The sequence below is a fragment of the Anoplopoma fimbria genome, chromosome 4 (assembly GCF_027596085.1).
Source record: "Anoplopoma fimbria isolate UVic2021 breed Golden Eagle Sablefish chromosome 4, Afim_UVic_2022, whole genome shotgun sequence".
Lineage (NCBI taxonomy): Eukaryota > Metazoa > Chordata > Actinopteri > Perciformes > Anoplopomatidae > Anoplopoma > Anoplopoma fimbria.
Genome location: NC_072452.1, coordinates 6,117,290 through 6,142,289, shown reverse-complemented (window position 1 = coordinate 6,142,289; position 25,000 = coordinate 6,117,290). Strand labels below are relative to the sequence as shown.

The 25,000-nt window shown below is 42.1% G+C and overlaps 1 protein-coding gene across 1 annotated transcript in view; it reads left to right on the top strand.

Moving 5' to 3' along the window:
- Positions 1-2,184: 2,184 nt before the first annotated feature.
- The window catches only part of nrg2b (neuregulin 2b), a 48,523-nt gene continuing 25,707 nt past the window's right edge, over positions 2,185-25,000 (top strand). Inside the window, 1 exon segment of the mRNA XM_054597912.1 lies at positions 2,185-2,821. Within this exon segment, the coding sequence (XP_054453887.1) occupies positions 2,407-2,821 (415 nt within the window). The 5' untranslated portion in view covers positions 2,185-2,406.

Sequence of the window (25,000 nt, the reverse complement as noted above, 5' to 3'; positions counted from 1 at the left end):
GTTACTCCCCTTCGCTTTGTCAACAAATGATTTGCTTTCAAGGCTAATTTGGAAATTCTCAAAGTGTGTGTGATGTCTCTGAATGGGGTCTCTAATGAATGCATGACTGGTTGAATGACTGCAGGGGGAGACGGATCGGTGAATGGGTGGGCAGTGGGCGGTTGGGGTAAGAGGTGGGGTTGGGTCAGTACTGGACGGATCACAGACTCTAAAGTGCTGATCCCTGGACTGGAGAAGCAGTCCCAGTAATGTGAAACCACCAACATTTGACTTTAGCGTTTGATTAGCATTTAGCACCATGGACAGCACAAAGGACTGAAACTATGCTTTTTACTTTGACTTCACAATAAAAACGAGCTCACTCTTTTGATCTATGGTTAGTATGTTACGGTGAACACGAAGACAAACCTTTATTGCAGCAATCTGGCTGTGTATGAGGTACCATGTGATTAGCCTGTTGGGACAGAGCACTAAACCTGTCAAGCCTTTCAGCACCATGGACAGAGACCGGTTCATGATGGTGACCCTGCTGATGGAGAAACAGTTGGATGGGGCCGTCACATGAAACGGCCTCTCGTACAGTTTTTTTTTTGTATTATCTCAGTCATCTATACTAAGGAAAACCTGTCCACGTGTCCCCTACATGACATCAAATTGTATCGATTTCTCAGCATGGACAACTAAAGGCTTTCTGACCTCTAAGCGAAGGGCGCACAGACTCGGACAGGGAGGGAAAGAGGAATCTTATGAATGGTTTGATTGATGGATCCAGAGATGGAGGCAGGGACCGGTTTGCGGTGGAGGGAGGAGGGGATCCTTGTGGTCACCATAAAAAAAAAAAAAACCTGAGCATATTGTCTAAAGCTCTCTTTTCATTGGTGGAGATGCATTCAATGAAAAAAAAAAAAAGTGGTTTTATTAGCTGTAGCTGAGCAGGATTGGCGAAATATTAGGGTAGAATATCTTCCCAGCATAATACCTGTAGGTTTTGGGTAACTGATGCCCCCCCACTTGTTGCCCCTAGAGTCTTTAAACATCGTACAGTATGCCAAGGAAACATGAGTGAACTGCAGTGACTCGCATGACAGTGTGGAAAATGTCAGCTTTTGGGTGTGATCTCCTGCAGCGTGCGAGCGAGCGTTTATTTGGTCTGAGGATTATTTTTTTTCCACGCTAAAGTCTGGAAACTCGGAGCTCGCCTCGACACGCGGAGGAATCCATTGAGAGAATTTCGCAGCGTTAGTCATCGCAACAGCCATCCGCAGTGTGTGTGTGTGTGTAGTCGCCTCATAAGCCTCTCTTGCACCTCTTTGCACCGGAGATCCACACAGTGTGCGCCGTGCAGGGCTTTGGCTACAGACTCACCGACTCTCGCTCACTGCGTGCGTTATTCCCCCCCTTGCACCCACCCACCCCCACCCCTTGCACCCATCCGCAGAGGCTTAATACAGAGTCGACCGGCATGGTCACATGCCGGCTGGGTCGGTGGCGGTGTGCGCTGGGTGCCCGGGTCATTAGGGTATTTGCGCAGGACGTATAGCGAGCCGACGCCAGTGACCGGGCAGGTGATGTTTGCTCACGTAAGCCGCTCGCGCTTGATGAGGGGCGCAGGGGACGCGGCTGGAGGGCGCGCGCTACTGTTGCATCGCCTCGCCGGATAACCGGCCGTAGCTCATCCCGTCCGACTGCTCCATCCCACTCTGGTTTCATGTTCTCTCTCTTTTCTTTTTTTCTTCTTCTTCTTCTTCTTTTTTTTCTTCTTCTCCTTCTACCGACTAACTGGTTTGCAGGAGTGGGACTATTTATGACTATCGAAATAAGTGGATAAAGGGGAGCCGACCTTGCGTGCGTGTGCGTGGAGTGCGTATCGTTTCTTCTGCTGATCCCCCCACCCCCACCCCCTGTACGCGCAAGCTGCTTTTTTTTTTTTTTTTCCAATCCAGAGAGGCAATGCGCCCACCCATGCGATGCTAGCCTATTAGCTGGAGAGAGAGAGAGAGAGAGAGAGAGAGAGAGAGAGAGAGAGGAGAGAGAAAAAGAGAGAGAGAGAGGTTCCAGCCCTGGATTCGAGAGGAGGCTAATTTACGAGTCTTGTTTTGCCTTTCAGGAAAAAGGGGGGAGATCAGAGGGGGGAGGGTGTTTGGTGAAGGAGAATGCAGCAATCACATTTTTAAGCATGCAGAAGCGGGCCGTTTCCGCTTCCTAGGCTGGTGTGTGTGTCCCCCCATCCGAGGCCAGCAGCCGTATGGGGAAAGCAGCGGCAGACACAGATGGCATGGACACTTCCACAAGGTCTGCCGCTCTGCCCTGCCTGCTCTGCCGGAGCCCGTTCGCCGCCGCCGCCGTCTCTCTCTTCCAGCTCGCTCCGCCGCCCAGCAGCACTGCAGCACAGCCCAGGCTGACGGCATGAGGCTTGATCCAGTGCATTTCTCCATGCTGGTCATCGGGGTCTCCTTCGCCTGTTACGCCCCGAGTCTCAACTCCCTCCAGGACCAGGCGTACCAATCCGCCGTGGTCATCGAGGGCGAGGTGCGCTCCTCCTCCCCGGAGAACGTCTCCTCCCGGGAGCCCTACAGTGTGAATGTCAAAGTGCTGGACGTGTGGCCCGTCAACAGCGGCGGCCTCGAGAGGGAGCAGCTCGTGACCGTCGGGGACTTCGGCTCCGAGGCCCCGTGCACCACGGTGGAGAAGGACCACAGATATATCTTTTTCATGGACCCCACCGCGGAGCCCTTGGTATTCAAGGCATCGTACGCCCCTGTGGACGCCAGCGAGCCGGAGCTGAAGAAGGATGTGGAGAGAGTGTTGTGCGAGGACTGCGGTAAGTTTGAGGCTTTCCCCGCGACACCTGCAACCATCAGGGCCACCGGAGCTGCCATGGCGATGTAGAAAGGAAGACGGTCACAGGCTCTCTGGCGGCGCGTGCACGTGTGCAGTCTACATGTGTGTGTGTGTGTGTGTGTGTGTGTGTGTGTGTGTGTGTGTGTGTGTGTGTGTGTGTGTGTGTGTGTGTCAGTGTGCTCAAATATGCATGCGCGAGAGCCGATTGACACTTCAATCCCTGCATTACCCGGTCACCCATAATGAAAGGAGAAGCGTGACAGGAGTGTGCATGTCGGTGTCAGAGAGACATAGTTGAACCCAAGTTAAAGCCAGGGTTAAGCCCCCCCCATGCACTGATGATCAGTGGATACTGAAAGTTCCGTGTAGCCTGGATTCCAGCAAGATCTCCATCATCACATCATTACAGTGAAGGAGTCTGCATGTGGAGGCTTAAGGTGGAGCACACGGGCAAAGCCAGAGGTAGCAGCTCCTGTGTGTCACAGAGAGGGGTAGTTAAGCAGAACACGTGATGAGAATCAGATCAGGGACATTAATGTTGTATATGAAGTAACCTTTTCAAACTTTGAATAGTTGCCTCCAGCCAGTATTCTATATCAAATCTGTAGCTGTGCCAGTGTAGACTGCAGTGACAGTCTGTGGATTGGTTGTAACTGTTCAAAAGTCTCAACTTGTTTCAAGTTTCCATCATGGACATCTGCAATTTCTTTTATTTTTTTCTTGCAGTACAACAAAAAAAAAAAAAAAAAAAAAAAAAAAAAAAAAGGAGAAACTTCTATACCACTTCCTGGTTTTAAAAGGACTTGTGTGAGAAGTGGCTAAAACTGTGTGCAGCAGCTGGACAGGATTGCAAGAAGCTCTCTTTAAGTTATTGTCATCAGAATGGCTTTAATAAATGAACAATCTGATTCTGGCACAAGAAAAAAAAAAAGGCTGTGATGAAGATTGAGAGTTATGCTCTTTTTCTCTTTTCTTTCTCACATTTCCCCCCTACATTTCTCTTCGACAGGGAGAAAAAATTTGTTTTTGAATTGAACCATTTTCTTAGCAAAGGTAAAAGAAAAGGTTTTATAATCAGGGTCAGCTCCTCAGCTCAAATAACTCATAAACTGAGCTCTTAGGCAGTGTGAGTTTTGTCTATTGTATATCATTCGGTCTGCTCGTTACTAAGGCTCTGAGGTCTCTTACGTTTCCCTGTATTCCTTGTAAGGGCACTGCTGACCAGCTAGTGTTAAAGCGTCTGCTTGTCCTTTGTCAAACATGGTAAAAGTAGGTAGACAATAAGTGATTTCCCTTGCTACACAAAAGAGAGGGGAATAAGATCTTAACTGTGGAAGTGTCACACGTTTCTCCAATACAAGCTTTAACAGCACCACTGTAAACATGTTGTGGTTCATCATCTCTGTTATGGGAATATGAGGACAAAACCTTTAAAACCATGTAATCATACGACGGCTCTTTTCCATTTTTAAGTTTTTAAAATCCAGAATCCACATTATTGTCCATGCAAACCACCAGTATCTATAAAGTGTTAAATTCTAATAGGAAGTAACTCAGAAGTCTTCACAAAGGGTTCATCCGGCATTTGAGCTAACAACGTGATGTTCTATTTTTACCTCTGTGACATACTAAAATTATCAAGTCATTTATTTATGACTGTGCTGTTGCAATCAGGCTTCCGTCTAGAACACATTTTCCAGGCAGGGATAAGCTCAGGAGAGGAGATACCCACTTATGAGCTGAATCACCCCGAACACGCACGCACACACACACACACACACACACACACACACACACACACACACACACACACACACACACACACACACACACACACAGAGAGAGAGAGAGAAGCACAACCTAATTAGACACTGCACAGTGTGTGGTGACACTGTAGATGCACTGAATGTCCACAGCATCATAAGAACAAAAATGTTTCCTACTATGATCACCTCTGCTTATTTCATAGGATTCATTTGGATTCATCCGCAAAAACTAATCATATAAGTACAAAATCCACGCCCAGAAGTAGTCACGACGTTAAAGGAACTATAAACATTAACATATCACGTTAGTTAAAATAGGAAACCAACATTCAAACAGTATAACTTGTTGGAGCACAAATGCAGCCTCATGTGTCTACTTATGATTAGCACATCTCAAACTCATCAACTTTCAGTAAAGTATTTCAACATTTTGCCCCTCTGCATTATGCCAACAGTTCCTCATTGGCCAGTACTCTCCCTCCCTCAGTTGTAGCTCACTCATTGGCTGCACTGACACTTTTGATCGGGTGGATTCAGTGATGTCAGGGTAGCAGTTGAATCAGCTATGACCGAGCAGGACTCCTGGCCAGGGATCAAACTGGAGATGTGCAAGAGAGGATACTGTAAAAGGATTTCATTTGAGACAGAAGTTACTGCAGCTTAAAGATGGGTTGGGGTAAAGGGGCGTGTCAGCAGACACACACCCTGAGCATTACCAATCCCAAACCTTGTCTAAACACAACCAGCCAATTACAGCCACGCTGCTGGAACGTCCACTTCTGTACACACCCCTATCAAATAATGTCAACATTCTTATATTATAGTGGTGCTTTTGTCATTTCTTTTCACATGCGTTTGGGTTGTATGGAGCAAGTTCATAGCTGAGCCTTAGGATTTCATTTTTTACACACAGTTTTGTACGGTTCTGAGTTAAAATGTTAACTGATATTTAGGAAACAGTTATTTTAATGTTTGAATGGTGTGAACCAGCCGGGTGGAGGCACATCTGGCCCCTCTCCCTCTTTTTTCATTTTTTTTTTTAAAGCACTGCATGGACTGGCATCAGGTTAAATCTCTGAGCTGATCATCCCTACTCCACCTCCTGACCACTCAGATCTGGCGACCAATCACTGCTCTCCATTCCAGGCACCCAGACTACCACTAAAGGTCAAGAATTTTTAGTTGTCCCTAAATTGTAGAACATTTTGCCACTAACAATTAGATCTTACCCGTTCAGTCACGTCTGAAGACTAATCTCTTTTATTTATCTTCTTAATTGACCCTTGGCTTAGACCCGCCCCCCGCTGCTACTCAATCAAGCTTTCAAAGCTGCATTACCATGGAGCCCACACTGTCACTAACTGCACCCACTGAATACATATTAACTCATTTTTGGAGAAACAAAAAGCGATTTCACAGAGAATCAGAAATTAGGGTCTACAACAATTGTTTGAAGCTAAAGCCTACAGATCTATGTAATAGTGAACCACCACATCATCTGGCGTTCCAGACAGAAGACAATGAAACTCAAGAACAACACTGTTCCTTTAAAGCCATGTATGTCTTTATTCACTGCTTCAATCATTAAAAAGCAAAAGCAGCATGTGCATATATTCAGTGTACCTTCAGTAGCATAGCATAGAAAAGCTAACTGTATTTAATGATGTGCTAACATTCCCTGCTAATGTTAGCTTCACAGGATTTTACATAGGCACGTAACGACTTAGAAACGTATATATCCTTCCAACCACTCTGGGTAATGAGTATCACTATTACAGAACTTTTAACTATGACTAGATCCAAACCACAAAACCAGCATTACAATGAAGAGAATCTGAAACGATTGCATGAAAGTCAAGGGAGCAGAGACAGTTAGCTGTTGGACCCTTGTCAGAGCTGGCTGATATATGCTATGATTGGCCAGTTGCATTCAAGGGGTGGGACTTAACGAAGGATCAAATATCATCATTATCAAATGCCTGACCACTTTCTGGTTCTTACTTATTTGTATTTTATTTTGTTGTTTGTGCAGTGCTGTTTCTGTTGTGATACTATGATATTCTATGCGTTCATTAATTTACTTATATTTTACATATTAATGTTGCCATTTGACCATTCCTGTGTTTTTATTTAATCTCTTTATAAAGCACTTTTGTCAAAGTTATGGTTCCTAAATGTGCTCTATAAATAGAATCGCCTTGACTTGACTCTCACCCACTTTGATAACCCAGCAAAAGAGAGTGTTTGGTGTAAAATGCTTGGAAAATGAATGGGGACAGAAAGACGATGCAGCTCTACATTTCTGTGATGAAGAGTAACATTACAGCTGCTATGTACTGGCACAATAACTTAAGAGGGACACAGCTCAACCAGCTAGTCCGACTTTATTGTGCTTTGCCAATATATCAAAATTTTAAATGCAAGGGAGAAATTTGTCATTTTTACTGTGTGGCAAAAATACCAACAATCATATTTAACAGTAAAGCAGCATATAAAAAAAAGAGTAGCCTTTTTAGATACATTGTTCCGCTTGCTTACTACCAGCACCTTACTGATTTGTTGAAATTTAGAGACCGGCTCTAGATATTTCTGGACTGCGTGAATATTTGGAAGACACATTATGTCAGTTTTGACGCAATGACAATGGTATAAATACTTGCTTATATAAGTTTGAAACAACTTGTTATTAGGTCACTGTCTCAAGGTGTAATTCAGACTTTCTGCCAATGAATGTTGACATTTACTGCAAACTTAGAAGCACAGGCCACTCGCTGTGAGAGAAATTATGAGACAGTAAATCTTTTTTTTTCACTGTAAAAGATAGCAGAGCCAACATCCGAAAACAAGAGCCAATGTTTTGGTGAGAGCTGTCAAGTTTGTCTCTTACTGTTTATGTTATTGAGTGTACAATAACTTATCCAATACCCCCCCAAACTCACACGTCTGACCAATACACTGAATCCAGCTTGATGAGGCAAATTTGCAAATCAGCCTCTTTAGTACTGGTACTTTAGTACTATTGCGTCGTTTGGTGTGAAAGCATGGAGTACAAGCTAATATAGAATTCAAGACTACAGGAGTGGAGTAATTGATAGGGAATCTGAAACCACATGTAAGTCTCCACTGAGCCCAACTGGCCTTCACTGCCTTTCACTTCTCTCTCCCTGTTTCACTCAGAGAAAGCAACTGTGTAGCTGTGTCTGGACGGCTCACACTCGCCTCTTTTAAAAGTACAAAACCAGTCCTATCTTGCATCCCAGGCAGTCTGAAGCGTGATGTAGGTCTTCTCTGATCATTGCTGCTGGCATGCCTTTTGAGATACATTGACAGTTTCTTCCTGAAATAGCTCTATCTGATGCCCAAACATGCTGCTGTCACTGATGCTGTATCTTGTGCTGCATACCTCAACTCCCATCCCCCTCCCCCCTTGCTGTAGCTGACTGTAGCTCTGAAGTGTGTGGTTCAGCTTATGCCTGCCCTCCTGTCAGTCAGCCACATAGAGGAGGAGAGAAACAGAGAGAGAGACAGGGGGGAGGGAAAGAGAGGGAGAGATCTTCAGCCTTGAGATTACAAATAGATGCCGCAATAATGCATATGTAAAACTTCCAATAATAGCAAGGGCCTTTTCTCCACCCGATTGAGAGTGAGGGCACTAAAGTTCATGGATAGTTTTATCGTATTTAATGTCTAAAAATGAATTTACTGCTACTCGTCTTGCTTAAGATCATCGCGCTTTTAGTGCCGTTTATTTTTGCAGCATTACAGGAATAATTCAACATTTTGGGAAATATGCTCATAAGATATTAAATTAAGATCTATCATTTGTCTGTGCGTTAAGTATGGAATAAGAGGCATCTGAACCACATAGGATTGTTCAAAAATATGCCCACCAACTGAAGCTTACCAATCTCCTTTGTGAAACCTGTACATATACCTTAAAAAGCAATATGTGGTTTAAGGTGGAGTTACTTGTTGGAGTTGCGGTGGATTCACTAAGTCACTAAGTCACAGTGAGTTTGCAAAGTTTGGTTCCATTGTACCCGTGCAGACATCAAAACCGAAACCTGTGTTTACCGACTGTATCTATCAGGCTGTGCTGCAGACAGGGCTGGGTATCGGTACTCAATACAAATGAACCCAGTAACAAGTAGTATCAAAACTTCTCCAGTCCAACGAGACCTGCATTTGATCCTTTTTTTAGTACCCACATCTAGAAAAAAATGACTATTTTTGGCTTTTGCTCGCAGCCAATCACCACAAACATTTTTAACGAAACCCGGCCTTAGTATCTCATTCTGTAAAGCACTGTGCAATGGGATTAACTCTTGTCGATCAATAAATCTTTCAGCATGTAACATCATTTTTTAAAATTCTGCTCATGTATGAATTCAACACACAAGATATTTTGTGTTCATTGTTGGCTTTAGAGGTGTCATATTTGTTTCCTTTAGAGAGAGTCAGGCTAACTGTTTCCCCCAGGTCTAGTCTTAATCCTATACTAGGCTAACCTCGCCGTGACTTCAGCTCTGTACTTACTTTAACTCTGAGAGTGGTGTCAATCTTCTCATCTCACTCTCAGAAATACAGTGAATCAACACATTCCCTTTAATACATTGAACTATTCCAGCACACTCAAAACTCTCAAATGATCAACCAAATTGACGGTAATGATTTCTTGCTAAATTGCAACGTATGTTCATGTAGTTGTATGTGTGTGTGCATGCAAAATGTGTATAATTATGCATAAGTGGGTATGGAATGCGTACACAAAGTGTAATTGCAGATCAGTGTGCATGCATATGTTGACTGCCTGACCCATGCATAGCAGACCGTGTTTGCATGGTTGTAACTCCAGCACCTCATCAGCAGCAGTATAGTTTTTCTGGGCTTGGGTGCACCGCTGTCTCTCAGCTCAGACTCACATCAGTGTGTACAGCAGCTGGAGGGCAGAACCGCTGTGGCATTGATCTCCAAATCCCAGAATTAGGAGAATTTTGCTCTAGCGCAGCATGTCAAAAACAAGCCTTGCAACAGGAAACATATCCGAGGCCACACCCCCGAACAAGTCGTTAAACCAACCCCAGTGAATTTAAGCTTTCATCCTGGCTTTATTTGGTGCGAACACCTCTAGGTCTGCAGTGAACAATTGTCTTTATTAGCCAAGGGATGACAGAGAAGTGTTGGTAGGGCGATAACAGAGCTGGAGTTGTACATTTTCAGGAACAATACTTAGTGAATTCTTTAACAAAAAGGCATTCCACCTTTAGCGCTCCTTACTAACATACATACCGAACTTTGATATGAATTCACATGCAAGGAGAGTTGCTGGTTGAATCAGTGACTTTACAAGACTGTGTGTGTGTGTGTGTGTGTGTGTGTGTGTGTGTGTGTGTGTGTGTGTGTGTGTGTGTGTGTGTGTGTTGCCAAAGGTCTCTGACTTGTCTGTCTCATCCTTTTCCCCTCTTTGTTGCGTTATCTGTGTCTATTTCAGACACCCTCTGTGTGTCTCTTTCTCTCCTGTCTCTCTCTCTCCTTCTCCTTGTCTCAACAGAGCATTATACCTCTACACACACACACACACACACACACACACACACACACACACACACACACACACACACACACACACACACACACACACACACACACACACACAGCCATGCCAGTTAGCTGTTACTGTTGCTGCTGTGCTGCAGATGCCCCAGTGTGCTGTCATTAGCAGGGAGATCTGGGGCTGCTATAAATTATGCACACTGAATAACAGAAGGCTGAGGATTTCTCCCCTCTCCTGCCTGTGCGTATTTATTTATTTATATATATATATATATATATATGTTTTTGTGTGTGTGCATGTTTTGCCCATTTATGTACTACTGACATTATACTGATTGACTTTGCTTGTCGACTTGTGTGTATTAGCACGCTTTTCTGCACACTCATGACTGCCTTACTCATGTACATGTCCTTCAGATATGTAGCGTGTATAATAGATTGTGTATGTGTGTGTGTGTGTGTGTTCTTGCTTGTGAATAATGTATCAACACTCACCTTTTTCCAGCAGTCAGCCTTAGTAGGTAACTCTGACACATGCCTCTTAAAGGGACCAGCCCCAGCACCACATGGCTCAGTTTGTGAATGAGATAGGTTTGTGTAACCCCACTTACACATGCATGCAGATGTACCGCACACACCACCCACACACTAATGCGGCTGCCACTGCACACACCCTCCACACTGCATCAGCAGAGTGTCTGTTTCAGCCCGGATGTATTTGGCCGACGCTCGCTCTGTTTCTCTGTTCAAGTTATTTCACAGCGGAATTAGATTAGACATCAAATTCAGAATGGAATAATTAGAAAGGTTCACGCCAAGAACTTGTCAGTTGGCATTCCAGATAAAGCATTTAAAAAATGACAAGTTTGCTTCTGTTTCGATAAATCTGAGTCGTCTTACTGTTTTCTTGGAAAGCCATTTTAATCTTTGGCATTCTTCTCCATAAGTAGCCCTGTTGTGCCTCACTGTAAGGGGTTGGCATGCAGTCAGCGAACGCCTGATATTCATGAAGTTGTAAAAATGTTCAACTGTCACTCTGGGTAAGGCGTCACGAGCAACAACTCCTCTCTCTCACATCCAATGTGTTTTTAAGCATGAATTCAACTAATGCGGCTGTTCCTCCGAACTTCCATGTTAACACGACCAATAGTATCACTGAAACAGAGAATGAGTGCTCTGCAAATATTTTCGGGGAAAGAAAAGGGTTAAAACATCCCTTTGGTTCTATATCAGGCTATCTTGGGCTCAGAAAGGCGTGGGCTATCTTTATCTCTCTTTGTTGTGGCGATCTTTGATGGTGACAGGTGGAGTATCTTCATCTGTCTTCCAGATGTCCTCTTCTGCCTCTCTAGATGTTATCTCTGATCTATTATAAGCTTGTGGTAGATACTGTGTGAATTATATGTTTGTTTTTGCATCGTTGTATGCTTCTGTATGAGCAATATTGCTTTTGAGAAGTAGTGGATCTGTATTTTCTTTTGAGGGATGGAGAAGATGTTGGCACTACATTGCCTAATTTTTACTTATGAAATAATATTTCAGCTTCTTTTTTTGGTTGGTTTCGAGATACGGAAATTTGCTGTTTGTGATTTGGCAATTATGCTGCAACTCCAACAGCTCCCAAGATTAAAATTGCCTCGTTTCTATCTGCGCAAAGGTGAAATACAGTAAAAAAGTATTTACAGGCAGCGTAAAAGTCACGTATGGTCTCTTATTAATCAACTGAAAATGACAAAACACAACTTAAAAGTGAGATCCTGTCTCTTGATCAGCAGTAAATGAGCACCCTGTCCAGTCAAAGTCGGACCCACTCGTAACACATCTTTTGTTGCTCTTTTCTCTTTGGTTTGAAGCATCACAGGCAGACCGGCTGATAAAGGAGCATGCAGTGATCGTTATACGGAGGTTACATGACAGGGTTTCTGGGAAATTAAATTAAATTATAAAAAAAACTCTCACTACTATCTGGTGCTGCCAACATGCAAAGTTACCAAGTGCAGATTTGATCCTCAATAAACCTTTGTCAGTGCAGTGCGTTCATTTGAGTGGATGTGGAAAAGCCGATGGGACTTCAATGTGCCAGTCAAACAAAAGGCCAAGAGGCTAGTGAGACTTATTAAGGCGCAATTTAGTGTCATACTTACTTACATAATGGAGACATTGGTGCCTCGGTAAAATGTAAAGAAAAATATAAGTCAAACTTAAATACGCACAAAGCTTTCACTTTCTGGTGAGCCTCATAAACAGCAGTTTTCTCTTCTTACTATTTTGCATGTTCAGGCAGTCAACAGTCTGCAAAACAACCCATGAATTCATGGAACAAAGTCAAAGAAGGTTCAAATGTCTTGTGGCATAACACTTGATATAGATGCTGGCACACATGTACTCATGTACACGTCATTTCTGAAACTACATTGTAGTCATTTCCTGCTGGAGATTCCTCTTCAGCAATTCATGGTCTAACACTTGATTTCCTTATGTTAAATGTATTCATTAACCTCGACCCATCAGTTTTTACAATTAGTTCCATATGAATAAGCTTATAATAGAGAATATCTCACAACTGTACGCACCTACACATTAAGCTAAAGCATTCTCCCCCTTTTACAAAGTCACAACAATAAGCTGATTCAGGTCTGACTTTCTTAACTGTCCATTTATTTGAAAGACTGCGGACATGACTGAAATTATTTAGTAGCCGGTCACTTAGGCTGTCACTCAGGTTGTTATTCCAGGGTCTGTGCCTACTGTACATTTCTACTTTTAAATCAAAGATGTAAGAAAAGTGCACACCCTCATTTCTACACCAAGTTTGTTCCAGGGTCAGGGGGAGTATGAACCAAACTTAAGTCCTGAGCTGTTAGGCCTAAGAGCATATGTCCCTGGACATAAAAACTATGGTTTATTACAAAGTAATTCTGAAATCTCAGAAGACAAACAGAATACATCTCTAGAAAAGATAATTCAGTAGAGTGCAGACCTCTGCCGGGTGTGTCTGCAGCGACCACTGCTGTAATGCTTGTTTGAATGAATATAAACCGCAATTGCTCCTCTTCTAGACGACAAGCTTATCAGACACATTTTTCGTGTCTCATTCAACATATACGCTCTCATTTTAATCTACGCAGCTCTCTGCACCGGCTACTTACAGCTAAACTGCAGTTTACTGTGTAACGCTTCATGTTGACTGTTTAACCCTTCCTTTGAACAAAAACTATCCGCAGTGCTGTGTGTTTAGTTCCATTAAGTGTTAGCTCTGTTAGCTGTATTGGCCCCGTTTGCTGTTAGCTCTGGTAGCTGTTAGCTCTGCTAGCCCTGTTAGCTGATAGCACTGCTGGCCAACACACAGTAGGACTGCCAACGGCTGCTAACAGCTAACTAGCTCTACTCCTACTGACGATTCAGTTTGTCATTTGCAAAATGATAGTTAAACATACATAAGTGGATAAGAAACATGAGTGGTCAGACAAGCAGACAGGTTGAAAACTGAAAAGCTGTTAGTTGTTTCACTTTTACTACAACTTTATTTGAAGGTAAAACCGAAAGGGAGCCTGTAGGTTGCTAAAAATCCATTGAACTGTTTGTGTTGCAGGTTTACTGTTTGGCTTTGTTTTCTCTTTCTAATAAATTTGACTGACGTGGGGGTTTCTTTTTAACCTGTATGATTGAGTGACTGCTTCTTGCTTGGTTGGACTTATTTTTAATGATGTTTCTGCTTTCTGAGCTCTCAGCACCTTAAATATATTCTTAAGCTCGCATCCAATGGGAGTTTAGTCAAGGTCTCAAATTGGTTTGGTAAGGATCCCAGGCTGCAGTGTGTGACCAATAGATGTATGAAATTGTTCTTCAAAAAGGAACACAGTTATCCCAGGAAATGAATGGTGCGATCTTGGTGATGGTCTGAGTCATAGGAGTACATTAGTTTATTGGCCTTTTATCCCACAAGTGATACTCTCTTACTTGTAATACATGTTGCGTGATCCATTCACTGATATCAGAAATGCAAATTTAATATTAAAAGGAAGCAGAAACGTAGAGCTGTGTGTCATCTTGGTAAAAGCTGAAACCGATATCATATTTACAGATGATGTAAAATAACGGCAGCAAACATGGAAATAAATGGGACCAAGCACAGAACCCTGGGGTACACCACAAGAATGAAATCCCAACATCTTTGTCTTTCAAAGCTTCTTCTTCGTACAGTGTCTTTGTTGGTTTCTCAAAGGGGCAGTGGGACATCATTCTTCAGTAGTATCTGCAGCCCCTCATGGAGGACGGATGTGATCAATGCTTCAATCCTCTTATCAGGAGAATTGTGTCTGTTAGTCTGCCTTACAAGCCTGCAGTTAATGGTGTGTCTGTGTGTTTAGGGGGGAAGGTTGATGGGACAGATGAGAGGTGGGAAATGGTGGGGTGAGGGGTGGAGGATAAGAGATGGAGGAGGGAGAGGCGAGAGAGCAGGATGGATGAAAACAGGAAGGAGGCAGAGGTGTGAGAGAGAGAGAGAGAGAGAGAGAGAAGATGAATGGGTGAGAGGAGGGGAGAGGTGAGAGGAAGAGAAAGAATAGAAAGTGTTGTGGGGGGAGAAAAAAAGATAAATGGAGGACAGGTGGGGCACAGAATGACTTGCACACGACTTCCAGAAAAAGAGGAGAAGGAGAGACAGAGAGAATAGCTTTTCCCCACCAATCTGCCCGCAAGCCCTTCATTAACTATTCATTACCAACTCTGCACATCCTCCCTATCTATCTATCTATCTATCTATCTATCTATCTATCTATCTATCTATCTATCTATCTATCTATCTATCTATCTATCTATCTATCTATCTATCTATCTATCTATCTATCTATCTATCTATCTATCTATCCTTCTCCCTATTTCTCCATATCACCCTGTAGACATACAACCATCACATACACACACATTTTTTTTGTGTGTGTATGTGCGTAGTTTTGTGTCTGTATTTGAAACAAACCTGATTTCTGTAGAATCGGAGGGGTGTATTTATACTTAAATAGATCTCCCTGCAGCCAATAGAACAATGCACAACACCAGCGATGAGAGACAAGGTCAAGTCAGTGTGTGTGTGAGTGTGTGTCAGCGGTATGTGTTTGTGTGACTACAAAAAAACTGAAAGGGGAGAAAGGGAGTGATTTATTGACAGTCACTCTTGCAACCACGCACACACATCCACACACACACACACACACACACACACACACACACACACACACACACACACACACACACACACACACACACACACACACACACACACACACATATTCATAAACATAGACAATGCCAAGTACTCTTTGTTTGCAACACGCACACACACACACACACACACACACACACACACACACACTTACATACACGGAGGGTTGCCCCGGGCTTGCTATTGCTGCTGTGCAGAGGTTAGCTGGGTGATACTGCTTGTGGGCCTGTTGTGACTGCTATCATTCAACAACCAATGCTCATCTCTTTCCCTCTCTCTCTCTCTCTCTCTCTCTTCATCCGTTCACTCTTTCCCTTCCTGTATTTCTCTCTCACACACTCTTCCACATCTCTCTTGCTCACTCCTACTCTTTCTCAATCTTTTTCTCCCTTTCTTTCTGCTTTACATCCTCTCTCTCTCTCTCTCTCTCTCTCTCTCTCTCTCTCTCTCTTTGTCTCTCTCACTATCTCCTGCTCCCTCCCTGGTTTCCATGGTGACAGCTGTGCGCTGCAGAAATCACACTGATCGGAGAATGAGATAGAAGGAGCTTCTCTCTTTTATACATGAACACACACACGCTTGCACACAAACACATTCGACACATACAACAAACGTGATACATACGGCGTGTGTGTAGATCCCGCCATTATGACACACAACGGGTTGATCTCCACTTTGTCTACGGTACATTTTATGAATTGTACTGTACTTCTTCGCTCCCTGTCTCACTAGTTTGTCAGCTGACTCACACACACACACACACACACACACACACACACACACACACACACACACACACACACACACACACACACACACACACACACACACACACACACGTTCAGTGTGCAGGCATGCTGCTGACCATGCCTTCTGAGGGTGCCATACCTGTCTGCGAACACATCTAATTGGTTTGGCTGCCATATCACTCTCTGTTATTGGATCATGCTTACGAAGAAATCTGATCAATTTTGTTGATGCCTGCTTTGCTAGACGGGAGGAAGAGAAAGGGAGGAGAGGAGGGAGGGAGCATCAGCTGACCTTGAAAGAAGGACCTCTTGATGGACGGCTGATGGGAGCGCTGGTCACGTGTGATTGGCTATGGGAGCAGGCCGGTCACAGGCTATTGGCCAGACATTGCTGTCCATTTGTGGACAGCAATGCCCCCCCCCCCACCCACCCCTCTGTGCTCTCACTGAGGAACTCTCTCATCACTCAGTGATACAGAAGGCTTGGATCAGCAACTTACAGTGCACACACACACACACACACATTCAATACACATTTACACACACAGACAATCACACGCTTCCATCAATGCAGACAATATAATGCTCACGAGCACATCTGTGTGTCACACATGTTCTCATGTAGGCACTCTCTCTCACACACACATTCATGCACATTCACAGTGCTGTTGAAAATCTGTGTCTGCGTGTAAATTGGGCTGCAGAATTAAACTTGTTATGGCTTGCTTGGTGCCTGTGGTGTGTGGGATGTGTGAATCTACTCTAATTGTGTCGGTGAACATGTATTTCACAGTCTCTCTCTCTCTCTTTTTATAGATAACATAAATTGTTGTGCAGGCTTTGTTTTTTTTATGTCTGCAGTAGTACGAATATTTTCTTATCAAACTAAACCTCAACCTCAAGCACAACATTCCCAAATTAAGGGAATTTAATTTGTGTCTCATCCACAATATCTTTTATGTGCTTGTTAGCCAGCAGTGCTGCCAAAATTAGGCATTTTTGCAAGGTTTTGATGGGGCCCACAGGATTTACAAGCCGACTTGGATGTTCTCCAGTCTATTTACTAATAATTTTACAGGTAAGAAATAAAGAGGATGGATTTTTACAATGATTCAAAGGTCGACATCAGATAGTAACATAAAGGGCCATTATTGTGGCAATATCGTGCAATATGGAAGTTTGGCAGTCTAATACAGGGTTGAGCTCATTCTAATATATTTGTGTTGAAGTTTCTGGCTGCTGATGCCTCTAAATGTCTATATTTCCATCTCACAAATGATAAGTCAATCCTATGAATCCCGAAAAGGTTTTTAATCTTAAAAGTAGTCACATGCGTTTATAAGATGAAGTGTGTTCTATGCACACTCAGAGTCATCTTTTTCGCCCTGTAGCAGGATCCATGTGATGTCTTACATGTGTTTCTAGTAATTAATGGAGAGAAAATGAAGGTCTAGGCAGTAAGACAAGATGGAAATATCAATTGAATTACTTATTTAAAACATCATCTGTCCAACATCCTAATGCACCCTATAGGTGCTAATGTGGATTAGTTTTGGCATAGAGAGAGTGGGTTTTAAGACTTAATGGAGAACCCTTCACGGTAAATTCCTCCTCCTCAGCATTTGTGATCTGGTTTTGGAACATCGGGCAGCAACAGTAGAGTGTGCAGCGAGGTTGTTTATATGTTTTACAGCTTTTTAAACCTATGAGTAACTGTTAGATCCAACCATTAAGAATAAACCCATATAATTGATTAATGAATTCCTCGTCACATCTAAAATAAGATCAATGAAGGTCTGTGCTGATCCTTCATCTTTGAATTCAGTTTGACATTAACGCTACCACATGGAAATTTAATTTTGTGTTGATTTTGACATTATGGTATTTTTTTTCTAATTACAAGACTTAATTTAGAAAACCTCTTGCTTTACTGCAGCAGGGTCCGATATACTGTGTCTATACTGTGCAGTCCTGGTTCTGGTCGTCACATGCCTCCCTTCCCTCCTGCTGGCCCAGCAATACGGCCTGAGTCTCAAGTAACGTGGTGTTGGTGTTTGCTCCTAGCGGGGGACCGGCAGAGGAGCGAGGCATAGCTCTGCTCCTGGCTGGAGGAGGAGGCGCTGTTGCCGGGCACTGTGCTCTCTTGAGGCCTTGCTGGAGTCTGAGCTGAAGGAGTCTCTGGTGAACCTGCATGATTTCATCAGATTTTGCGCAGAATCCGACCCGGTGGCACCAGGCATTAAGCTGACGATGTAGAAATAGACAGTATGGTCTCGATGGTCTCGTTCACTTACATAGGTCATATAGAGGCATCAGTATTACATTGAGACTGCTTAGATGTTCCTTGCAATATTGCATAGAAATAGAAATAGAATGAATGACAGTAGAACACACATTGGATCAGTTAAAGCAAATTGTAGATTGTAGTTAGTTGTTGTTTACTATGGACAAAATCTTCTATCACCATATAGGTCATTTCATATCACGAAAACCACATATATCACAATATAGCATGTATTCTGTAGTCTATATGAAACATCCACATGGTTTTGTATACTCTTGTGTGAATGAAATACTTGACAAATGAAAAGTACCGAGTATTTTTCATTCAGATATTTGGTGCAAAATAATCAGATTTTCTGAGATATTTGAGTTAGCATGTGCTCTTAATTAACAATTTAGACCACGTAATAATGTATCAGGATATCTTCTTTATATGATTTCATCAAAATATGATTCCCGAGACAATAAATTATTTTTTTATTTATTACTTCCTACTACTCCGCTGCTCATTTGTTCTTTAATGCAAAACTTCACCTAAGTGAGTCTGTGACTCGCCGCAAGTCTGCTTATAGGGAAGTTATCCTGCTACAACAGTCGCACTGGCAACGGTACGTGTAGAAATGGCCGTCGCTCAGGCCACCCAGCTATGTTGATTTGAATGGGAATGTCTGTTCTTCTCTTATTCTATTTTTTATCTTTGAGGATGAGCTGTAGTCATTTTGATGTCTCATTAAAATAACTATGCAATAGACACACAAACACATGCAGGAACATTCAGTATTGCTCATTTTCATTGAGATGAATTTCAATTGATGACTTATTTTGAAAGGACAAATTCATAAGGATGTTTTAATCCCTAAAGTGACTTGAAGTGTTATGTCAGATGAGTTCAAATTGGAGTGGGAATTTGTAGCGATTCAATCAATCTGACACCGTCACACCCATGAATTGTGGACGTCCCATCCATGAAGGGTAATTTCCTTCGGGTTTTTCCCAGGCCGACAAAACTTCCATGTTGCCTGAGGAGAGCGTCCCAGAGAGGGATGCGCTCATTGGTAACCGGGCTCACCACTCACAGCTGCTTCAGGCTGACTTTCACCACTCAGTTCAACACTTACCTGCATAAAAGCCTGACGGTCTCACCTCAGACTGACTCACTTAGTGATGAGTCTCATCTGGATGGTTAAGTGGAGCTGTGGCGGTAATATCCATCTTGAAAATACAGTTTAGAAGTGTTATTTTCTTTTAACAATTATAAAAATTGTGCCATTGCGGTAAAATAATATTAAGATGCATTTTATCTCTCAAGGATTTCCAAAATGATTTGCCTAATTCTGCAAGTTTGTGTCTAGAACGGGATTTGAGACAAATGGCAAATTGTTTTTATTTGTTTACAGCGGCAACAATTAATTTATTCGTTTTCATCTTCTTAAATGTGGATATTTTCTGATTTCTTTGCTCTATGACAGTAAACTGAATATCTTAAAAACAAAACCAGACATAAAGTGGACATTTTATAGAGCAAACAGAATGATTGACAGATTAATCAACAATGAAAATGAGCATTACTTGCTGCCCTAATTTGTTCTAAGAAAAGTATGTATTTCACATCAAGACCTAATTAGTTTGTAAAAGAGAAAACCCTTCAAACATGTTATGGTTGATCTAATTAGCTTCATATTGAAATGTAAGGTACATGTAACATGTCAGGGTATTAACGTCAGGTAAGTAGAGTTTCATTTGATTAGATGATTATGATGTCACTGGTCAGTTTGCTATATCTCTCACTTCCTTCCTGTTGGTATTTGCCAGAGGAATGCCTGTTGGTCATAATGTCACTAATCTAATTAAAGGGAGCCATGTGTGCAGGTACTCCTGGTATTACAATAGGGTTTAAAACTGTACCAGGAAATACGTTTAGCTACCTAAAACATAAAGAGTAAATGTCAGGTTTCCTCTCTAGACTCACCATGTTGGACTTACAGTGAACAATCATACAGGATGAAATATAGGCCATCGCAAAGACAAACAAACATAATAGTATTCTCATACTTTCTCTCAATTGTTAAACTGTGGCTGTCCTGCTCCAACGCTTTCTCCTAGAAATAATGTTTATACTATTATGTTCACTGGCAATGTTTTTTCAGTCAAGGAGGTGTCACAATCTCGTACCGCACAGAGGTCATAGGAGGTATTCAGGGTCATTCTGAGTGTCACGTGAGGTTAGGTTTGGGCTTTTAAAAACATTGGTTTAAGTGAGGGAAAGATTGGGGTTTTGATTAAATATAAAAAAAAGTGAACATGTCTTTGGGCTGCTCCACTATGTCACAAATCAGAATTACGATTATTTGTGTCAATATTAAGTTCACAGTTATTTAACACGTTGACTCATTGACTTAGGAAACAATGTGCATTTAGAAATACATTTTTGTAGCCTTTATTTAAAATTAAAAAGCTACATCTGTGAAGAATATTGTGCTTTTGTAAACAATTTCGTCACAAACACATTGGTTGTGTAGATATAATGTTGATGACAGGGCAAAAACGTCCCACCCACAAAGCATGGTAAACCAGATGGGGTCTGTGTTCCAAGACGGGTCGGGTCGATTGTCAACAGTCTGCCTTGTTTGACATTTATTTTCCATAGCATGGGCCTCGTCCCTCCCCGCACTGAGAGAGGGCACAATAAGCGCTGAGAGCCGAGGGGCGTTGTAAAGCTCCACCTATGCAAGGGGCCTTTTCCAGATGACCTAGAGACGGTCACTGTGCACCACCACAGAGGAAAATATGCCCAGCGAGGATCAGCCGGCTCCAGGGAGGGTTCTCATGAGGGTATCCTCCCACAGCGAGCGACCGTCCCTGACCCGCAAAGCAGGGCAAAAGCACACTGCTGTAAAGTAAAGAGATGGCTGGTTTATTACACAATACAAAACTAGGGCATCATTGCAAAACGGAATGAATAACAATAATCATTTTATGTCCGTAATCTTTCTATCACAATTGTTGGAAGCCAAGCTCATAATTGAAAAACGATTGATTGCCCAGCCCTAACACGTCCTGTCCTGTTCCTCAACTCACGTTGTACCCACACTGGACAATCATACAAGGATATTTATATCATAAAGACATACGGAACAACAATGAAGGTCTTTTGCTTTCTCTTGAATCGAAAATGTGTTGGTTATCACAATCTTCCTCTTGTTTGCACGTAAAAATCAGCAGCATAGTACAAAGAGTTTGGCCATTTGTTTAGGACTTATCTAAAGGAACTCTGGGAAATGTAGGAATTCTGCCATATGAGTAACATAATACATTTCAACACTTTATCACAGAATGCGCTGATGAACACAGACTAATATTGAATACCTTTAAAGAGAATCTGAGGATGTCAGTCCTTTAAAGTGGGCATCGGAGTTTGGAGGGATTGATTAATAGATCGACAGAAGGATTGGCTGTTATTTAACATTGGATGTATGGACAAACTGGCTGTCCTCTCCTTCTCCTCCTGTGTGTCTTAACATCCTACTCATGCGTGTGTTTTGCCAAGCTTTAGAAAAATATTCCAATCTGTGGGGACCTAAATTTCATTTTAACACCTCACTCCTTTCTCCCACACATATTTTAGATGAACTCACTGGTTCTGGAGAAGTCACAACTACCATTTCTGTCTGGTTTTTAGCATCAGTTGTGCTTCATGTTTCTTGTGCTGCTCTGTCGTAGTAAAATTAATATGTTAACTGTGGTTTGTCAAGTGCAACCTGGACTTATTCATGCTTAAATGATTGTTGTTTTTACCTATGATGTTGAAGTGTTTTCTGAAAGGAAAGCTATTATTATTTGTGTCCCCTTGCTATTTTTTCTTTCTTTTGTTTGTTGACATTTCTAGTTAATTTACTGTTGATTATTTCTAATGTATTTACTTGCTGTGAAGCACTTTGTAACTTGCTTTTGAAAAGTGCAATACAAACTAAGATTATTACTCTCAGAGGTATTTTGTCATTGTGAGTCTAAATGTCAAATCTGTTTTGCTGGAATTGGCCTAAAGTCGCCCCTCCCACAATTAAACCACATCTCTTTTCCACATACGGTACATTTTTATTAGATTGCAGTTCCCATGATTTCCTCATTGTCTCCTGCAAAAATATCCACAGCAAAATGCTGGGTGAAAACATCAAGGAGGCTGCTCATTTCCTCGTGAAAAACAGTTTGTCAGGCAAGAGTAAAGAAAGTTAACTGGTGAGGTCTGACTTAATGAGTTTTTGCAAAAACAACAAAGGTTCCTGGTAACTCATCCCTTTTTTTAAATGTGAGTTAAACGCATAATGTGTCCTGTAATGACTTCTAACTAGCACTGTCTTTCTAAAGTAGGACGTAGAAAAGGCTCAGCTCGGCCTATATTGATTTAAAGGAGCAAAGGAGTATGTGGGTGTGCCTCCTAAAAATAAGTAGCTCTTATGACGTGATGTCCGACCGCATTGGAAGTCAATCACTGCGTGAAGTGGGTGTCAATTATGAATCATAAGTTTTGAAAAGAAGCAGAAATGAACAGACACAACTCAATTGTGAAGCAAGAAAGGTTTGGGTAGGAGGGGGTTTCCAAAGCTATTCGAACTACCAACAAGAGCTTCTGATGGAGTATACTGGCCCTTTAACACACATTACACCCAATGTACTGTAGAAAAATGTAATAATATATGCAGACCTTTGTTATTTTGAAACAGCATGTTTTTGGGGGTCCACTGGTAAACAACACTGAAAAATGATCATAATATAAAGTGGGCCTTATGGCAAGCATGTCCAATATTTACTGTCCTTTTAGCTCTTCTTTTGTCTCCACCAACCACTGAGAAAAAAATGCTAAATGTTCGACTATGCTCTACTACTGTTTGGTGCTAGGTAGGCAGTGCAGCTGGTTTATCAGAGAGTTTTCTTTACAGCAAACAGCCGCCTGCTGCGTCTCATCTGACACACTTTTCTTTGTTTGGTTTCATCAGTCCACAGCAACACAAGGCAAGACCAAGTCTAGTTGAGTCAAGTCGAGATTAAACAGCGGATCTTGAAAAATACCAAAATAGCAGGCTAATTATTCCAAAAAGTATATGATGACAGCGACAGTCAGCGCTATTCTTCAGCAGAACTCGTTACAAGCCAGGAGCCATGGAGAGAGGGAGCGAGGGAGGGAGAAAGCGAGAGAGAGAGAGAGAGAGAGAGCGAGAGACAGACAAAGAGAGAGAGAGAATCTGGGGATGTTGAGATGATTTACTTTTGGTGTGACGTGGAATTATACATCAAGAGTGTGTGTCGAGTCTGTGACAAGACTAAATCTCACAAAATGTGAGAACTGGATTTTAAGATGTGCTGCTTGTTCTGTTGTGAGTCTAGAAATCCTACTTAAATCCTACTTACATAACTGCAAGCTGTTTGGATGGTACTTCATAGAGGTTCTCTTTTTTATCTCCATTCTGATTCTGCGCTTTTTTTCCCACTTGGGTAATTTAAGGATAAGGCTGCCAATGATGTATATTTTCTTACTGTGAAAAAAGCCAATGAAGACATAACCGGCAATGCGTTAGTCCCTATGTAATAGCGGGTCACACATATATGGCTACATTTTTTTAAAGGCTCAATGATTTGACTAGCTGGGCGCTGTAAGTTTTTGCACAAACCTGTAAAAACTTTATTTGTTGAGGACTATTTTTAGTGGCGGATTGATATCAGACATATCAAGCTTTGGGTGCAATATTTGTTGGTCTTGGTCTTCCCATTTCATTTTTGACAGTAAGGACAATAAAGAAAGTCGGAAGCCTTGCCTCTAAACGGACAGTATTGCCATTTTGTTTTCACCTCATGATTCAGTTTGATATTGTGTTCAATTTATCTGCTTTGTTTTTAGTAAGGGGCTTATTTTTCCGTAACTGTAGTGACTGACGTGTCTGGCCTGTCGACTAAGAGTGTGGTTGCTAGGAATCAATAATGTTTTTTAGTGCAAAGAGCAGTTCATTTAATGTTCTATTTGGTTTATTAAGCTAATCAAAGGCAAATGCCAATTTACAGTTGCAACAAGAGTTGATACTTTCAAAAGTCGACTTACAGAAACCTGTATGGTTGCTCCTATCTCATTTAAAAAAAAAAATTGCTTGCCACTTTTCTGGCTCTAGAAAAGGAATAAATTCCATCTATCAAGGTCTGATTGGTTGTTTGTATTTCCAACCAGGAAAACAGAGTTTAGTGGCCCAGTGGACAAAAGTACCTTACATTTTTTTTTTTCATAGCATGGTTAATTTTCATTTTTTTTTGAGAGCTTTCGTACGACAAAAAAGGCATCAACCAATCATATTGTGGGGAACATCAATGGATGTATAAAGACAACTGGAGGCGGAGCCCTGTTTATTCCTATGAAAGAAGCTCAGGGGTGCCTGAAGCAAAAGGACTTCTGAGTATAGAATTCAACTCTACACATCCATGCAGGATATTTGGCTTTAAAACTGATCTGGGTCAATAGGATCACGGTAGCTGGCCCTCTGCCTGCGTGAATCTATTCAAACCTTTCATTAAAAACTGTTACAACTGTCGCTTGGCATTGCTGC